Below are 17094 nucleotides of genomic sequence, written 5' to 3'. Positions count from 1 at the left end.
TCACCTGTGCGGGTGGTAATGTACTGTAGGTGAGGGTAATTGTAGTGTTTTGAGGCATATCTGTCATATTCCACCAATATCTGATTTATATTCGCTTTTCAAATCTGTTAAAACATTTCAGAGATTTATTTTTCACGGGGAGAATCTAAATTTGGGCAACAGTGAAGTTGAGCAAAATATTCATGAATTAAAAAAATGTCATATCCATATAGCAAAGTGTTTGATCTCTATGTGAAGTGTGCAGTGTGGTCCAGTTCTCTCTCACTTAAGCACGAACGCACACGCACACACATGACTGGTGGAGTCCCGCTGGTCTGATACGTCCGGTGCAGACAACAAGGGCCAGATCAGTGTTTCACAGGATTTTGTTAAAATAACAAACCAGCTCTACTCCCATTTACAGCTTCTCTGCTTTCCTTTTCCATTCTGAAACAAAAACTAAACCTCGTTTAGCAGGAAGAAGCTGTACTGTATCTTCAAGTATTATTTAGGAGATTAGTTTGTATGGCAATGCATGAATTGTGATTTTTTTATTTCATTCAATAAATCATCAAACACTTTTCATCATCAAAAACAATCATCAAAAACAATTAAGGCATTTGATAGTAATGATGATGATGATAATAATAATAATAATAATAATAATAATAGTAAATGTCTGTTTTGAGTCCATGAAGATAGTGTTAGCCAATATTACAATTTACTGATACTGATTACTGTTTGACGTTGCTGCAAAGTTGCTTGCTTACTAACTTAGGAGAATTTCATACATGTTATTTATTTACAATATGTTTATTCAGTAAATATGCATTAGATTGCTCTGGTAATGTATATTAGACAGATCAGTATATTTGTGAATAGTTACTAACAAATTTATCAAAAATATATATTTAAACTGTACTTTATTGTGATGGCACACATACAAATGACAATTTCAGCACCCTTATTCCATCCTTTAGTGTTACATGATCCTTCAAAAATACTAATATGATTTGTTTATTGTTATCATCAATACAGTTACATTTACAATTAGTCATTTAGCAGACGCTTTTATCCAAAGCAACTTACAAATGAGGACAAGGAAGCAATTTACACAACTATAAGAGCAACAATGAATAAGTGCTGTAGGCAAGTTTCAGGTGTGTAAAGTCTAAGAAGGAAAGTATTAGTAATAAAAGTTTTTTTTTTTTTGAGTACAGTTAGTGGTACAGCCAGAGAGGCAATTGCAGATTAGGAAGGAAAGTGGAGACTAAGTAGTTGAGTTTCTTGAAGACAGAGTTCATTCCACCAACTGGGCAGATTGAATGCAAGAGTTCTGGAAAGTGATTTCTTCCCTCTTTGGGATGGAACCACGAGGCAACGTTCATTCACTGAACGCAAGTTTCTGGAGGGCACATAAATCTGCAGAAGTGAGAGCAGATAAGAAGGAGCAAAGCCAGAGGTCGCTTTGTAGGCAAACATCAGAGCTTTGAATTTGATGCGAGCAGCAACTGGCAGCCAGTGCAAACGGGTGAGTAGCGGAGTGACGTGCTCCTTTAGGTTCATTAAAGACCACTCGTGCTGCTGTGTTCTGGAGCAGCAGAAGAGGTTTGATAAGAGTTAGCAGGAAGCTCCACTAGTAGAGAGTTGCAGTAATCCAGTACTGAAAACTGTCCTGCTGCATAATGATTTAATCGTTTAACATTATTATAAATATATTTACCAGAATGTTTTAATGTATTGTATCAAAGTCTATTTTTATAGTCTTTGATTGAATGCATTCTGGCGTAATAAAAGAGCCAGATTGAGTTCAATTTGAGTTCAAAAACATAACTAAAAAACTTTTGTATATTAATAGTGTTATTATTTTATTGTTATTATTCAGAACTGCCGTAATCCTTTGTGGCATTGTTTCAACAAGGGACTCTAAATATTTCTCCCAAAGTTTGGTCCATATTGACATGATAGCATCACACGCAGTTGCTGCAGATTTGTCAGCTGCACATCTATGATGCTAATCTCCCATTTCACCACATCCCAAAGGTGCTCTATTGGATCGAGATCTGATGACTGGGGAGGCCAGTGAGTGTACATACATACAAAAACAGTGGAATTAAAAAATATAATAACCAAAAAACATCAAATCCCCCTCTAGTTGTACAGTATTAAGTGCTTGAAATAAAACTATGACAGCATGTCATCAAAAAAATACAATCACTCATGACACCAGTACATTACGCATCTGACTCAAATGCAGTAAATGCTTCTGAATTTGACCAATAAATAAGTAGAGCTATCTAGGACGATCTATGAAATAGTTTTGTTGGGCTGCTTCTCCACTTTCCTCTTCGCCATTGGAAAAGCACACAGATTGGAAACAGCTGTGGCTCATCTTGGATGGAGTACAGCTGGAAGTCTCGTCAGAGCTCGGCATCAGCCAATGTGAAGAGCAACAGGAGATCCACATCTGCAGAGAGAGGAAAAGGATCGCAGACAAATGCCGGGATCACAGCCTCTATCTCTCTCACATACACACGCACACACATACAGTCATGGAAGAGGAACATTCCCTTCCTCTGCTGTGAGGGAGGAGACTCAGAAATCTGAGCTCACACACTTTCCCTCCTCTACAGCTGAAGCTGTGTTTGATGACAGGTACTCATTGAAGCGATGGTTTGAACACAAATGAAAAATGAGTTATTATTTGCTCATCATCATGTCAAATTAAATCTAAACGAATTACTTTTTCTTTCAGAAAGACAAAAAAAGAAGAATATTCTGCGCTCATTTTTCAACAAATTGCAAGAAAACATTTAAAAGACAGAAACTGGATCATAAAAGCATCTAGGGCTACAACTAACGATTATTTTAATAATCGATTAATCTGTTGGTTATTTTTTCAATTATTCTTCTATTAATCGGATAAAAAAAAAGAAAAAGCATTAATTTCCAACCCTTAATTCAAAAAAGCTCATCCCTGAGCTGTTATAATAATAATAATAATAATAATAAAATAAAAAACTAACTAGTCTTGTCCTGTTTTCAATCCAAATATTTAAATGTTTTTAAATGAAGATACATACTAGACACATGAAATAGCTTAAGAAATCACTTAACCTCAAAATGAAGTGATTATTAGCTTAAAACAAGCAAAATGATTTGCCAATGGGGTAAGAAAAATAATCTTAATAGGATATAATCACAAACAGAAGTTTTTAGCATCACTTCATTTTCTCATGCCATTTTTCTTGTCTGGTCTTGATGGAAGATTTTTTAGATATTTAAACTGGAAACGAGACAAAATGACTAAGAAAGAAAAGTTTTCTGCAGTGCAGCTATACATGACTACAGATGGAAAAAAATGGATCCAAAACAGGCGAGTGAATAAAAATGTGTCTTTAGTTTTGCAATGCAAAGTAACTCTACTACCGCTGCTTTACTGCTGTTATTAACTCTTTCACTGCTGAGTTTAAAAGATTCTATCTGGCCCGGGAGTTTATTTTTAGAACATTCTCCCTTAATGTTTCCGTGGCGACACATCATGTTTGTCCCGTGACACACCGCAGCCACAACAGTGATGTATGACAGATGTATGCCTTTTATATTACATTTTTTTCTGTTGTAATTCAACATATTCACATGCTTGCTCATCATGTCATCAACTACCCAATGTTCCAATTCAAATAAATGTGTAAGTGATCATGATCATTAACGTGAGATGGACATCTCCATGTTTACTTGCGGCCGTTGGCTCATTCATAAAAAGCAGAACAAGCAGGATTCAGCAGGTACATTTATAAGTTATTCCCAAAATACATGCTAGTGAGTGGCTGGTGAACTTAGAGAAGCATAGATTTAACTTAATTAACTTAGTTACTTTCACTTTGTGTAATGTATCTGATGAATAAAACACATCGACAATTTATATTTGAATGGATTGTTAGACTTCCTGGTGTGTTTTACAAACTCTAAATGTCTTGTTTAACTAGTAGGCCTACTTATGTGTATTTACACATCTAAAACATAAATGAAGCATTAGGCGATTAAAACGCTACATAATTGTGATAATATGGCATGTCTTTCGGTGGAGTTAAGTTGGTTTTGTTTTTTTTCTTTTCTGACGGTCCCTTACTGAGAGCTGTGCATCATATTGCGACTGCTTAACAGAGCAGTGCTCAGAAAATCGAGTGAAAAAACAAAAAAGACAGCTGTGAAACATAACCTGCTTTGTCTTTTTGTAGAAAACACAGTTTAGATCTTTTTTTAGGTTAAGAGGTTGAGTTATTGCTCTCTATTAGGGTTGTAACGGTATGAATTTTTTACGGTATGATAATCGTCTAAAACAATACCACGGTTTGACGGTTTCGCGGTATACAGTATTAAATAGTAATTCTCATAGCAAAGACCCTGAAAAGAATAAGAACGCGTTTTCTGACTGAACAAAGGTTTTATTTCAACAAACTTTTGAAAGAACCATTTTAATAGAACTATAGAAGTCTTTTATAAAAATAAACTGGAAAATTTCCCATTTTAATAAATTAAATTAGAAGGAATAAACAAGCAAGGTCTTTTAAGATTAGACAAAAATAAACTTAAACTGTCCTTCCTTATAAGCAGGATAAATGGGAGACCAAAAGTGCAATACCAAGTTTATGGCTGTAAACATGTATTTAAAGCGTTGTTTTTTTCAGTCTAGGTTGTGATGAAGAAATGTAAGCATGTTGAGATTTTCAGGACTTAATCTTGACCGCTGAGGTGAGAGAATGTGTCTACTTGTACAATGAACAAATAAAAAAATAAGAAAATAATAAATAATGTGTCAAAGTCCAAATAAACATGGTGCAAATCCTCAGTAAAAAAATAGATATAAATATTTACTATACTATAAATAGTTACATAACGAAACTAGATTCAATATGGAACATCCTTAGGTTTTATGTGCCAGCATGGATATGGTTGTCTGTGGATATGGATTTGGATATGGTTGTCTGCAATGCAGACAAACAGCTGCACCTTCATTTGCGTCTTTTGAAAACAGCAAGAGCAGCAGTTCGTCTTTGCTGTGTCACTGTTTTGTCATGTTTCTGTGCTGCTGTGCATGCAAAAGTACTTAGTATGAGAATTATTTCATGCAAAACTTTTTTTTGCGTTTTATTTAGCCACGCATAAATGTATGCCTATCTCTCATTCCGTGTTGTTCAAAAAGCTCATTGTTGGTCCACAAACAAATGCGAAACCTATGCTTATTAATTGTGATATAGCGAGTTTGAACCAATCTGGGCATGGAGGAGGGACAATGCATCAATGTATCATGTCTGGTTTGTCCGGAGACACAGTGACGAGCGTTTCTTTGTCAAATCAGCGTTGTCAAATTTTGATGACGTAACCACACTGATTCCGGAGCCTCTGAAAGTCCGCGAATGTTATGTGATACAGCACTGGAAAGCTGAGATTCTCTTCTTTATGCCAATCTTTGAGTTGTAAAAATCGGATCAGTGGATCAAAAGTTATTAAACATTTAAGAGCAATACTTATTTTTAGCCGCGGGCGGCTGTCTCGGTCTTTAAGGGTTAAAACCGTTGATATGCAATTGTTCATGGTATGATAATCGTGCACGTTCAAATCGTGGTAGACCGTCATACCGGTATATTGTTACAACCCTACTCTCTATTACTGAGTGTGTCAGCAATACTGAAAACAAATCTCAACCCTGCCGCCTTTCTCTGGCTCAGTGCCAGACACAAAACACCAGCACTAAGGACTTTATGGTTCTCACTTCAAAACGGAACAAAAGTAGGATTCTGTAGCGATTCTTCCGCGTCATCCCAGTCTTCTCGAGGCGCTGAACTCTGTGAATGTACATACAGTATGCAAGGACACAAACAACTGCTGACTGCTGAAAATATCATGTTGTCAATATATATATATATATATATATATATATATATATATATATATATAGACACAACATGATATATACTCACAGGTTACTTTATTAGGTACACCTGTCCAGCTGCTAGTTAATGCTAAATTATTATCAGCCAATCACATGGCAGCAACTCAAGGTCAAGATGATCTGCTGCAGTTCAAACTGAGCATCAGAATGGGGAAGAAAGGTGATTTAAGTGACTTTGAACGTGATATGGTTGTTAATGCAAGACGGGCTGGACTGAGTATTTCAGAAACTGCTGATCTACTGAGATTTTCATGCACAACCATTTCTAGGGTTTACAGAGAATGGTGTGAAAAAGAGAAAATATCCATTGAGCAGCAGTTGTGGGCGCAAATGGCCAGACTGGTTCAAGCTGACAGATAAGAGAGTCCAACCTGGTACTAGTAAGGTGTACCTAATAAAGTGGCCAGTGTGTGTAAAATTGACAACATTTTCAGCAGCTATTACTCCAGTTTTCATTGTTACATGATCCCTCAGTTATCATCCTGTTTATTTTTAAGGTCTAAGTATCACCGAATTATTCACCGATCCAAGTATCAAGATCGGTGCATCTCTGGTTTTTATGCTCCCTTAAGGTCCTTTTGGACTTGTGGGGGAAAAGTGCAGATCTGAATAATAAGAAATAAAAATGCATTTGTCTAATAAACTCTGACATAGCAAACATTTCACTTACAGGACTAAACTATTTAGCGGTCTCCATTACTCTTGTCTGGTTTACTGTTGCTAGGATACCAATACTACAGTTAGCCACTCAAACAACTTAACAGAAACACAACTACTGTAGTTCACATTTGGATTTTTTCCTTTTTTTCCCCGAACTTTGAAAAGATTAAAAACAGAAGATTATCCTCCTTTTGTGCTCCACAATGAAGACATCATTAAGGATTGGAAAGACATGAGGGTAAATTTGCTGAATTACCCCTTGAATGAATATCTTTTTAAACCACACAAGAATATGCACCACATTTTAGGGTCATTTTAAGGTTGCCAACTTCGAGGTTCTGTCCCATCTCTAAGAGCTTCAATGCCTTGACTGAAAACCTCATATTTCTCTCAGCAAGGTTTCCTCCCTTTGAATCGGTATTTAGACTAGAAGAGCATGAATTACAGCAAGCCACCATAGGCTATAGATATCCTGGCACTGCCCAGCAAAGACAGGCTAATTATGTACTGTGGTGAGTTTGACATGCGTGGCTCACAGACAATCCAGCGAAGCCTCCTACGCAACTCAATTCTCACCACTGCTACCAGCCGCTCTGTGTTTCTGAGCATGCCCAGTGAGTCTGGCTCCAAATCAGGAAGTCTGGAAACATGAACGTGATCCAGCGACAGACTTAAGTTTACTGTTCAGTTTCCAATGCATTTGCTCTGACATTCACCTGAAATTAGACTAAATCCCTGTTATTAAACTGAAATGCTAATTCATTTTCATTTCCCAGCTAAAATCTGAAGGGGTGGAAAATTTTGTTGAGGGCCAATCGGGCTCTTGCAACTATTTTAAACGGCCTAATTATACATCCTCTAACCATCATAGTAGTCATAGTTTTTCCCATGCTTTCTCACAAGGACAGATTTTGGGGCTAATATGATAAATATATTCACTTTTTGAATTTATTAATCAATGTTGGGACCAATAGCCTATCATAAACAGGGCTTGTGGCAAACAGAGTTTGGTCCTTTGCCAATACTTCCCCAATTGCCCTGTCATATTATAAGTAAAAAAAATAACCTTAAAAGTCCTGTTAGGGTGAACACTTAATTAAAAAAAAAGTTGTTCACTAATTTGTATGAACAAATCATTCTTTACAGCTTTGGTCTTTTACACTCATTCTTGTGGGGAAAAAAACCCTGCTCGTCTTAAGAAATCAATCTCACAACTCCCTAAAGCTATTCTGAATACTGCCCTGGGTACATATGGATTCTTTATCAACAAAAAAATTCCTCTATTGTGTTCTCAACTTCCCTTAAGTAATGTATCAAAAAAATAAATAAATAAATAAATAAATTATATATATATATATATAAATAAATTATATATATATATATATATATATATATATATATATATATATATATATATATATATATATATATATATATATATATATATATATATATATATATATATATATATATATATATATATATATATATATATACTCAAAAATTGGGGTGCAATTTAGAAAACACTATGGCCTACATGACAGTCCATGACAGCAAGGTTGTTGCCTTTACCACAATTTTTGCCAGACCTGCCATACTTTTAAAGTGGAAGAACACTTCCCTCTATACAAGACAAGTGGATACAGGGCATTTCTACAGTATCAGACTCGAAAAGCTGAGATGCTCACTCTCTGGTTCACCAGATTTTTTTATAAGACTTGGGGTTCTTTTCTTGACTACATCAAAGGCCTGCCTAATACACCTGGTGCTGGCCACCTGTAACATTAACCATTTTATTTTTAGTAAATATTGCAGGTTGCCAGCACCAGGTGTTGTTTTTTTGATTCATCATTATTATTAAATTAATATTATTTTTCCCATATGTATCCAGTTATTCTAATGCCATGTTCTAATGTATTTAATGTACTTAATTTGGTATCTTTGCATTTTTATTGTTGTTTGTTAATTGAGTTAATGAATGAGAGAATATTTAATTTGTATTGTCATACAAAAGACCTATAAAAAAAGATTTTAAAAAACATGTTTAACTAACTTAGACTTGTCACGACATCTATAAACTGCTGCTCTCTGGTAATTTAAAATGCTTTTATCCTCATTTGTAAGTTGCTTTAGATAAAAGTATCTGATAAATGAATAAATGTAAACATCTTCAAAACAATGCTGTGATGGTATTATAGCAGCTAAGAACTGATGAATAGCAAGAACATGTGTTTCTGACTCCTCCATTGAACTGTAATGAGCAACAGTGCCAATACAATGAGAAAAAACAGGTGTTTGAGCCTTTTGCCCTGTTTATGATGCCTTGTTTCAAGCTGTGTTCATATTACAATTGAACCACACCAGAATTTGTTTTCAAGTGGAACAAGACTTGTTTTATGATAAACGTTTGTAAGCTGAGACAGAACTGTCTGCATGTATAATGTATACACTGTCATGTTGGAGTGATATAAACCCAACAAGTCTTTTTTTTATTTTTTTATTTACTGATGTTAAAATAGGACTCCCATGCATGCATGTGGGAACGGTGGGCGGGGGTGAAGCAGCTCATTTGTAATCAAAGCCACAGACTACAAAAACAGCTACAATGAATTCTGACACTAAAATTGGCAGATTCTGGAGGCTATGATAAATTATTTGATGTGTATTTTGAGCTGAAACTTTACCGACGCGTTCTGGTGACACCAAAGGCTTATTTTACATCTTGTAAAGGGATAAAATAGGTGCCCTTTAAGTGGTCTCAGCCAATTTTTTTATATAGCTGTTCACTCTTCTTCATATAAACCACACTAACAGAACAATCATAACAATGTTTGCTTTAATCAATTCTAACATGTCAACATGCCCTCAGCTATATAACATGAAGGAAAATCATTCAAAACACACAGATACACTATAAAAATTTGAGTGAGTCAGTCAGAGAGAAGAAAAAGGGAAAAGAGTGGAGTTTTATCTCTGACAAAGGCTTCATTCATTGCATCTTGGCTAATATTATACAAGCTACACACTGAAGGAAATGTCCACTTAGTCCTCCAGAGCACAGACTCAGCACCACACCTTTGATTCCAGGCCTTCTCAAAATACACACCGGAAGGTTTGCAAGGGTAACACCATCAGTGGTGAAAGTAAGTGTCAGGCCCTGTGAGACCCAGGTAAATAAACTCACAAGGCAATGAGAAACCAGTAAACGGCAGGTTTCAGGCAACTCTACAGACACACAAGCGGGTTTTAAGTCCAAATTGCTCTTTATTTCCGACATTAATATTTGAAGAAATTCTTTGTTAAATGAATTTAGCACACAATAATAAAATTTTAGTATGCTCACTACTCTATAGTAATATTTTTGTTAAAGGTGCAGTAGGTGATCATCGTCTTTATAAACATTTTTTGTTGTGCTGGTTGAAAGTCTCTTCACATTCCAATAGTAATGATTAAAGTGAATGCATTTATGAATTTTGGGTAAAGCACAAAACAAATGTTCACCCGCTTAAAAATTGTCAGGTTGACAATTCCCATAATTCTGATAAGTAGCCCAAACTGTCTGTCAACAAACATAGGGTTGTAGATCTTCGCACCCCTCTTCACACAGACAGATTCAATGTTTGCGTGTTCACGTGCACACGAGAGTGTCAGCAGTAAAAACAAATGCTGAATCAAAACTTTTTCAAATCCTAAATCAATATTGGAGTTACTTTTGCATGCTGGAGAAAGGAAGACACCAGCTGAAGTATTTCTTTTCGACAAGTAATGTTATATTGTTAAAGTCACGCAAAGCTTCTGTATATTTTAGTTAAGTAAAGCTTCTGAAATCATCCACCAAAAGATTGATGTGAGTCAGTTTCATAAGGAAACTTTTACAGCAATCGATAATGTAGATTTTATACAGTTTAACGACAAAACACAAGTAAATACTGAGGTGGAGTTGGTTTTATATTCACATTGGTTCATTTTTTAACATTGACAACGACGCAACGTGCGACACGCTCCCTATATTACTTACCATGCTACTCTGAATATTCGCTTTGAAATAGCATGCAAGTAAGTATGGCTTCGTAATAAGTGTAATTAATCAATGCTCCCTGCCAGTTAACCACTAGTTAATTTAGGACAAAGTGCGTAGAGAGTGAGACCAGCGATCCTTGCATGCATGAAATATTGCACATTATTACAAGTTTGCTTGCTACACAACTGAAAACGTGCTAGATATAATACAGTTTTTCATTCAGAATTGTAGTATTATAAAGTACTGTAAAGTTTTCTAACTGGCAAATGACATGATCTAGTGGGTTTCTGTCATCTTTACGGTGTGTGTCAGTGATTTCAGGAGGCATGGCTTTGGACAGCAGAAGAGGGACTGTGTTTTCAAAGAAATTGTGCTAATGGATAACCTTATGGCAGATCACCTTCTGCAACTTTATTTAAATGATGGTCATGGGCCATATTAGAGATGCAGAGAAGTCAGTGCATCTGTAGATAAGGCTCAAGAGCTATAATCACTGCAGTTAACATTTTTTCAGTATTATTCAAGCTATACAGTAGTAGTTTTTTTAATCTATTTGGAATTTGGAAATCAATTCCTGCACTATACAAGCCGTGAAGATCAATTATAAACTAATAACATGAAGATCACATGCTTATGATTGATCACGGCTGGTCCTGCATTAGCTATCATTTGATTTACAATCAGACAAATCCAAACACACATAAATTTCCAAATCTTCGCTTTGAACAACCCCCCAAACACTCCTACACCTTCCCCTCTTTCTCAGACTGAGCCAGGGCAGGGACAGGGCCATTTGGCGTTTCTGTGGGGACTGGGGAGTTTACATGTTCTCCCTGTACTGTGAGGGTTTCACCCCGGTACTCCGGTTTCCTCCCACAGTCCAAAGGCATGCAGTATAAGTGAATTGAATAAACCAAATTGGCATAGTATATGAGTGTACTGGGCATTCACTGCATAACCATATGCTGGTATAGTTGGCGGTTCATTCTGCTGTGGCAACCCCTAATAATCAAGGAATTGGCAGAGTTAACGAATTTGAAGGAGTTCTCTAAACCTACCTGAGCTCAGACTCCCCTCTCTCCCTATTAAATAGGAGGGAGGCCCAGGTTCAAGGATCTTCTGAGCTCAGGGCTCTCTCCTTATGGGACAGCATGCCAAACATGCTTTATTATTAATCATCAGCTAACCTAAGTGTGAACTAAGTGTTTCCCCACAAAATTAATCATACAAATTAAACAAAAAAAGGCTAGTGCTGTGTAAAGGGAAATGCAATTTTCATTAGAAAACAGGGGAAAAAAGCTTTAAAATAAAAAAGTCCTGTTATGAAAAAAAAAAACACAAGAAGCTTAAGAGAACAACTCAAAAGAATAAAATAATTTTAAAAATATTGCAAGGAACTCAAACTCTCATATATCAGCACTAGTAAGATGCTAAACTTTATGCCAAACATCACATTTACAAACACAGACACTGATCTCATCAATTTCAATATTCAGATCTTGGTAGCAACAAGAGAAATATCTAACTTCGGTAGCTAACAATATATTTTAAAGGCTTTTAAAGTTTATCGTGCACAAATCCCCACTGCCAATGTATCTGAAGCAAGTTCATCAGTGGTAGGAAGTCTGTAGTTAGAGCAGAAGTCTTTGCAGCACAGATTTGTATTTCTCTCCCTATTTATGCTGCAATGCTTCCACCTAGAGGTGCAACCTGGGAGACGTCTGTGCACTGGTTCATCTAAACGTCCCAAACGTCTTCTCTATAAATAGTGAAATTGCATAGATATCGACTAGATCAGGACATTTGATTGGTCCTTATTAATTAAAAGGTTTCTAACTCGGCAACTGTATGTGGCTTTGTTTTAGGGTAAACCATAGAAAATATTAACCTTACAGAAAAACAATCAATATATGCAATATCCTCACTAAGACCACCACGAAACAAACCTGCACTTGATGTGTGCTTATTCAAGGAGAATAAAGTTTTAAAGCAGAAAAGGGGGAAAAAAAGAAAAGGTAAAATGGGGATTGTTAGGCCTAGTGTTAGAAGATAACACAAACGTATTTATGTAAATAAACAGAACAGAAAATATATTTTTAAAACGTGTTGTTGTCTAATAATTTGAAGAATCAGAGAAGAAGAATATAGAATATTAAATAAAATTGATTAACAATTATTAGAGTATTATTAGAGAATGAACACCAGTTGATGGAGCATAGCCAAATAAGTTGACAAAAAAAGAGAGAAATCCTTGTTCAGGATTGCTTAAACAATCCACGTTGTTCAGATGCTTGCACATGGTTGATCACACGAGATTAAAAAGCGTATTATTATTATTATTACTGCCCATGATTAATCTCAGTTTCTTAGTCTCAGTGTTACCAGAGCAATCTGTTTACTTACGCGTAGATGTGTACTGTTCGGCTGCTGTTTTGTAATATCCAACACATCAAATGCCATCGGCCGAAGAGCGTCAAACAACAAACAAATCACAATTAGGCTGCACGACCGCCATTTTGAAACGCAAGGCCCAGCCTGGTGCGAAAATGTCCCACGTGAAGATTAAAAACGTAAACTTTGCCAAGCTTTTTTTGCCCTAACGACTGTGATTTAACTGTAGCTTTAATATTTTATTGCTATCACAATAATATGATAAAACCAAATTTCAGTTCTTGTTTTGCTTTATTGTTTTTTTTTTAACAACCAAATGGGTTTTAAAAGTATTTCTTTTAAATGACAGAAAGTTTGGATTAACATGTAGGCTAAAACATGTGTAAAAATAAATAATTAAATAAAATGTAAAAAAAAAAAAAAAAAAAAAAAAAAAAAAGATATAGTCATTTTATAAATAGCATTTTGCTGAAATAGACTAAGTCATCTCAACTTGGGGTATTTGTAGTTTGCTATTTGAAGTTATCTGGATTCTTTTTACAAATTAAAAGTGGGAAAACCCTATTTTCATATTATTCAATTTCACCATTATAGGCTACTGGAGAGATTGAAAGAAACATTTGATTATTATTATTTTTTTTTAATTATTAATAATCCTTTAGAACAGAACCTTAAAACAGGAAGACACAGCTTGAAAAAGAATGGCTACTTATGGTTTAAGTTGAATGGTTTATTATATGAAGCATGTCATACTGTAATGAAAGAATTGAGGATTCTGTGGGATGGCGTGTGAATGTTTATTCTCCTAATTTGCCTGTTTTATTTACGAATAGTTGAAGATGGTTGCTTAATAAATAGTACATTCAGCATGAACCAAATATTTTGGATTCAAGCATTTGTTCAAATCTTACAGTCTTCATGATACTAAAACTAAGCACAGTGTGGTTTGCACACACACAAAACACTCAAAGTTTTTCCACAAGAAATCACATGGGCTACGTTATTATGCATCCACCCTTCTCCTTGAATGGGTTTTTGTCCTCAGGAACTCCTTTTACGAGTGGATCTTCTGCAGATTGTGCCTCAACCCATTCACATATCTCCTTTGCAGTTTTAGAGACCTTAAGGAAAAAGGGAATGTCAGAATTTAGTTTTTTTAAATACTTCTAAAGCATGACTTAAATAAATATAGCACAAAATCAAGCCACTTTTTGACCTACTAGTTTAATTACCAAGCAGAGAACTTACAGGCTCTCTGGTGTTTTTTGCCTCCTTCTGCAGCTGTTCCAGCTCCATTTTCAGGATATCCTTATCGGACATATCCCGGGCCATCTTGCCCTGAGGAAAGAAAGCTGCAGTCACACTCATGTTAAACCACACACATTGTACATTTACAAATATCTTAAAAAAAAAAAAAAAAAAAAAAAGAAAAAGAAAAAGAAAAAAAGGATGTAAAATATTGTTCAGCACGGCAAGTTACAGTCATTTTAAAGATGTATAACACATGGGACAATGGGACAACTGTCTAATTAACTATTTAATTGTTCAGAGGGGAGCAGAACAGGTTCAACATATTTTGTGCAATACAAATTAATTAGGGAAAAAAAACGGCCACAATACAGTTTACAGAGTAAAGTGATGGCTCTTTTTTTGTTGTAAACAGACAGATTTTTTTTTTTTTTTTTTTTTTTTAGTTTTTTCATAACTGAACAATTAAACCTGTTACCCATAAAGTTAGGGTATATAATGGTGCTTAAAAGGATTGTTCGCCTAAAAACAAAAACTTCCTTAATATTTACTCTAAACTTTTATTAATTTCTTCTGTTGAAAACAATGGAGTGTTGGGAAAAAAACATAAAAAAATGGTATGAAAGTCTACAGCGGTTTTTCTTTTAATTCTTCAGAATATCTTCCTTTGTCTTCAGCATTAGCAACAACAAGAAAGTTCAAACACATGGAAGATATATAAATAATGCCAACATTTTCATTCATAGCTGAACTGTCCATTTTATAACCTTGAACTACAATTTTTTGCAATACTGCAAAAGCATTCTTCGTCACAAGTTTGTCTGCAGATGCTGGGTAAAATAAACACTAAAAGTCACTATGACACCAACAACTTTTGTTTCTTTTAACACTTCTGACATTTGCAGATATATTATCAACAGATTAAATTTATTATTTTTTTTTCAGTTCTTTGCACAGCACCAAAAAACAAAAAGAGAATACATTTCTGGGTTAATATCCTTGTTTTTATATTGTTAGATGTTTTATCAATGTTTGGATGACTGCAACACAATCTAGAGCATCTCTGATTTCAAAGCAGCTACTATATATCATTTGGCATCCATAAATATTGTAAACCACACTATCAAGTTTCCCCTGAATGGACTTTTTAGACCACAAAGTTAAAACTGAGTTAATCTTTTCCCTACTCCAATTGATGCCTTTTCTATCACCATATAACAATCTTTCCTTAAACACTGAGACAATAGTTCAAATGCAGTGCACAGTGTTTCCATGACTGTCCAAATTATGTAAATTTGAGGCTCAAGATTCGGTCTCAATTGTTAAACATCTAGCCATATCACATCACTTCACACTGTACAAATTTCACTGCAATGTGGTGTTAATGGAGCAAAACGTTTCATAACCCTGGGTGAAAAGGGATGTTAAAAAGGTAATGAGAAAATCGGCACTGCCACTTTAGCTCTCAAAAAAACGTTAATGTAAAGTTTCGACCAGCGTGGTCTTCATACGGTTAACCTTATAAGGACCATGTAGGTTGAAACGTTGTTAGATTAAAAAAATTGAGAGCTAAAGACTAGTCTTTGACAATTCTAGATGTGCGCACAGTTCTGTTTCCTGGTTGCTTAATATTACGGGATGTTAACCATACTTCATACAAGTGTAAAACGTTCCTTAAATTGATAATTCATCCAAGAAATACAATTTCCATACCATTCACTCATGAATTTCTTTAATCTGTTGAGAACAAAACAAGATATTCTGAAGAAACCAGCAGCCATTGACATCCATAGTACTGTAGGTCATGAATTAAATGGCTGCTGCTTTCTAACAATCTTCAAAATAACATACCTTGTGTTCATCAGAAAAAAAAGAAACCCTTATGAACTATAATATTGAGTCAACAAAGAGAGAATTTACATTTTTGGGTGAACTATTCCTTTGACCAAGGGCAAAAAATTAATTATAAGCATGTTGTAGTCCAGTAGGATATTTTATTTTACTTCTAAGGGAACAAAACTCCTAAGTGCACAAACTTGCCATCTAACTTACATCACCAAGAACAAGGCCTAAATATTAAGAGTCTACAAAGTGTTCTTGACTATCCAGCAAGCATTTTTGTCTCTAAAAGATGTATAATAGATGTCTAATAGACGTCTGAACATGGCCATCTTGGCTGAAACAAAACTAAATTAGGGCTGTCAGTGAAAAGTAATAGACCTCTTAAAATAGGCCAAAACTAGACTAGACCAGAAACGAATGACTACACATATAAAGTCTATCTATTTGACGACTAGTATAGTTTTGGGCTATTTTTAGATGTTTCACAGACAGCCCAAGATTAGCCTTGTCTAAGCCAAACTTTCTATGTTTAGATGTCTATTAGACATCTATAAAACACAAAATTGTTAGCTGGGATGTCACTTAAAATGACGCAGGTGACCATTAGCATTTCCCAGGTAAGCATAATGTTTAAACATGTACTGTAACTCAGCACATTTAGCATGGAAAAGCATACTAATGTGATTAACAATGATAAATCAGTTTTACCATGAATAAGTTGCAATTCAATTTGATGGCATTCATAACATAGCATTAGTTACATGTTTACTATCACAAGGCTACTTTTCTTGGTGTATAACTATTATATTGGTATACAAATAGTATGACAAGAGCACTGTTATGTTTCGCTTACCTATTGGTCAGTGGGTCAGCCGATGGAGGCAACAGGTCACTATCTGCACTTTAAGGGACCATGCGTAGGGTTTGTGGTCTGGCGATGAACTGAGCTCTTGGGGTTGATGCTGTTGTCTCTTCAGGATCTTCTCCAGATGGTCAG

At 35.2% G+C, this 17094-nt stretch overlaps 2 protein-coding genes across 21 annotated transcripts in view; both read right to left on the bottom strand.

Moving 5' to 3' along the window:
- Window positions 1-13134, bottom strand: part of LOC147845615 (uncharacterized) — a 123625-nt gene extending 110491 nt beyond the window's left edge. For 16 of the 19 annotated variants that reach the window (XR_015480717.1, XR_015480719.1, XR_015480718.1 and 13 more), the window contains exon 1: window positions 13020-13134. Coding sequence is in view for 13 of the 19 variants with exons in the window: in XM_087244337.1 (XP_087100463.1) it covers window positions 13020-13076 (57 nt within the window). In the remaining 6 variants the exon portion in view is untranslated. Of the gene's footprint in view, window positions 1-13015 lie in introns of all 19 variants that reach the window. The other 3 variants (XR_015480720.1, XM_087244350.1, XM_087244344.1) reach the window with 1 other exon arrangement.
- A 588-nt stretch (window positions 13135-13722) lies between these two features.
- On the bottom strand, window positions 13723-17094 carry gngt2a (guanine nucleotide binding protein (G protein), gamma transducing activity polypeptide 2a). 2 transcript variants are annotated; one of them, NM_001302500.1, is made up of 3 exons: window positions 16951-17094; window positions 14256-14359; window positions 13723-14128 (listed from the first exon to the last, which is right to left on the bottom strand). In NM_001302500.1, the coding sequence occupies exons 2-3, from the start codon at window positions 14337-14339 to the stop codon at window positions 14003-14005; spliced, it is 210 nt and encodes a 69-aa protein (NP_001289429.1). In that variant the 5' UTR covers window positions 14340-14359; window positions 16951-17094; the 3' UTR covers window positions 13723-14002. The 2 variants fall into 2 exon arrangements, with proteins under 2 accessions (NP_001289429.1, NP_001289430.1); NM_001302501.1 differs by having other exon boundaries at window positions 14256-14345.

The sequence above is a fragment of the Danio rerio genome, chromosome 3 (assembly GCF_052040795.2).
Source record: "Danio rerio strain M-AB ecotype USA chromosome 3, GRCz13ab, whole genome shotgun sequence".
Lineage (NCBI taxonomy): Eukaryota > Metazoa > Chordata > Actinopteri > Cypriniformes > Danionidae > Danio > Danio rerio.
This window is presented reverse-complemented; position numbering and strand designations above follow the sequence as displayed.

What these genes read in the sequence shown, in the direction of transcription:
- gngt2a (NM_001302500.1), bottom strand. Translation starts at nt 14,339, where the DNA reads ATGGCCCGGGATATGTCCGATAAGGATATCCTGAAAATGGAGCTGGAA. An exon ending in CAAAAAACACCAGAGAGCCT is followed by an intron (nt 14,129 to 14,255) that starts GTAAGTTCTCTG and finishes TTTTTCCTTAAG; the next exon opens with GTCTCTAAAACTGCAAAGGA.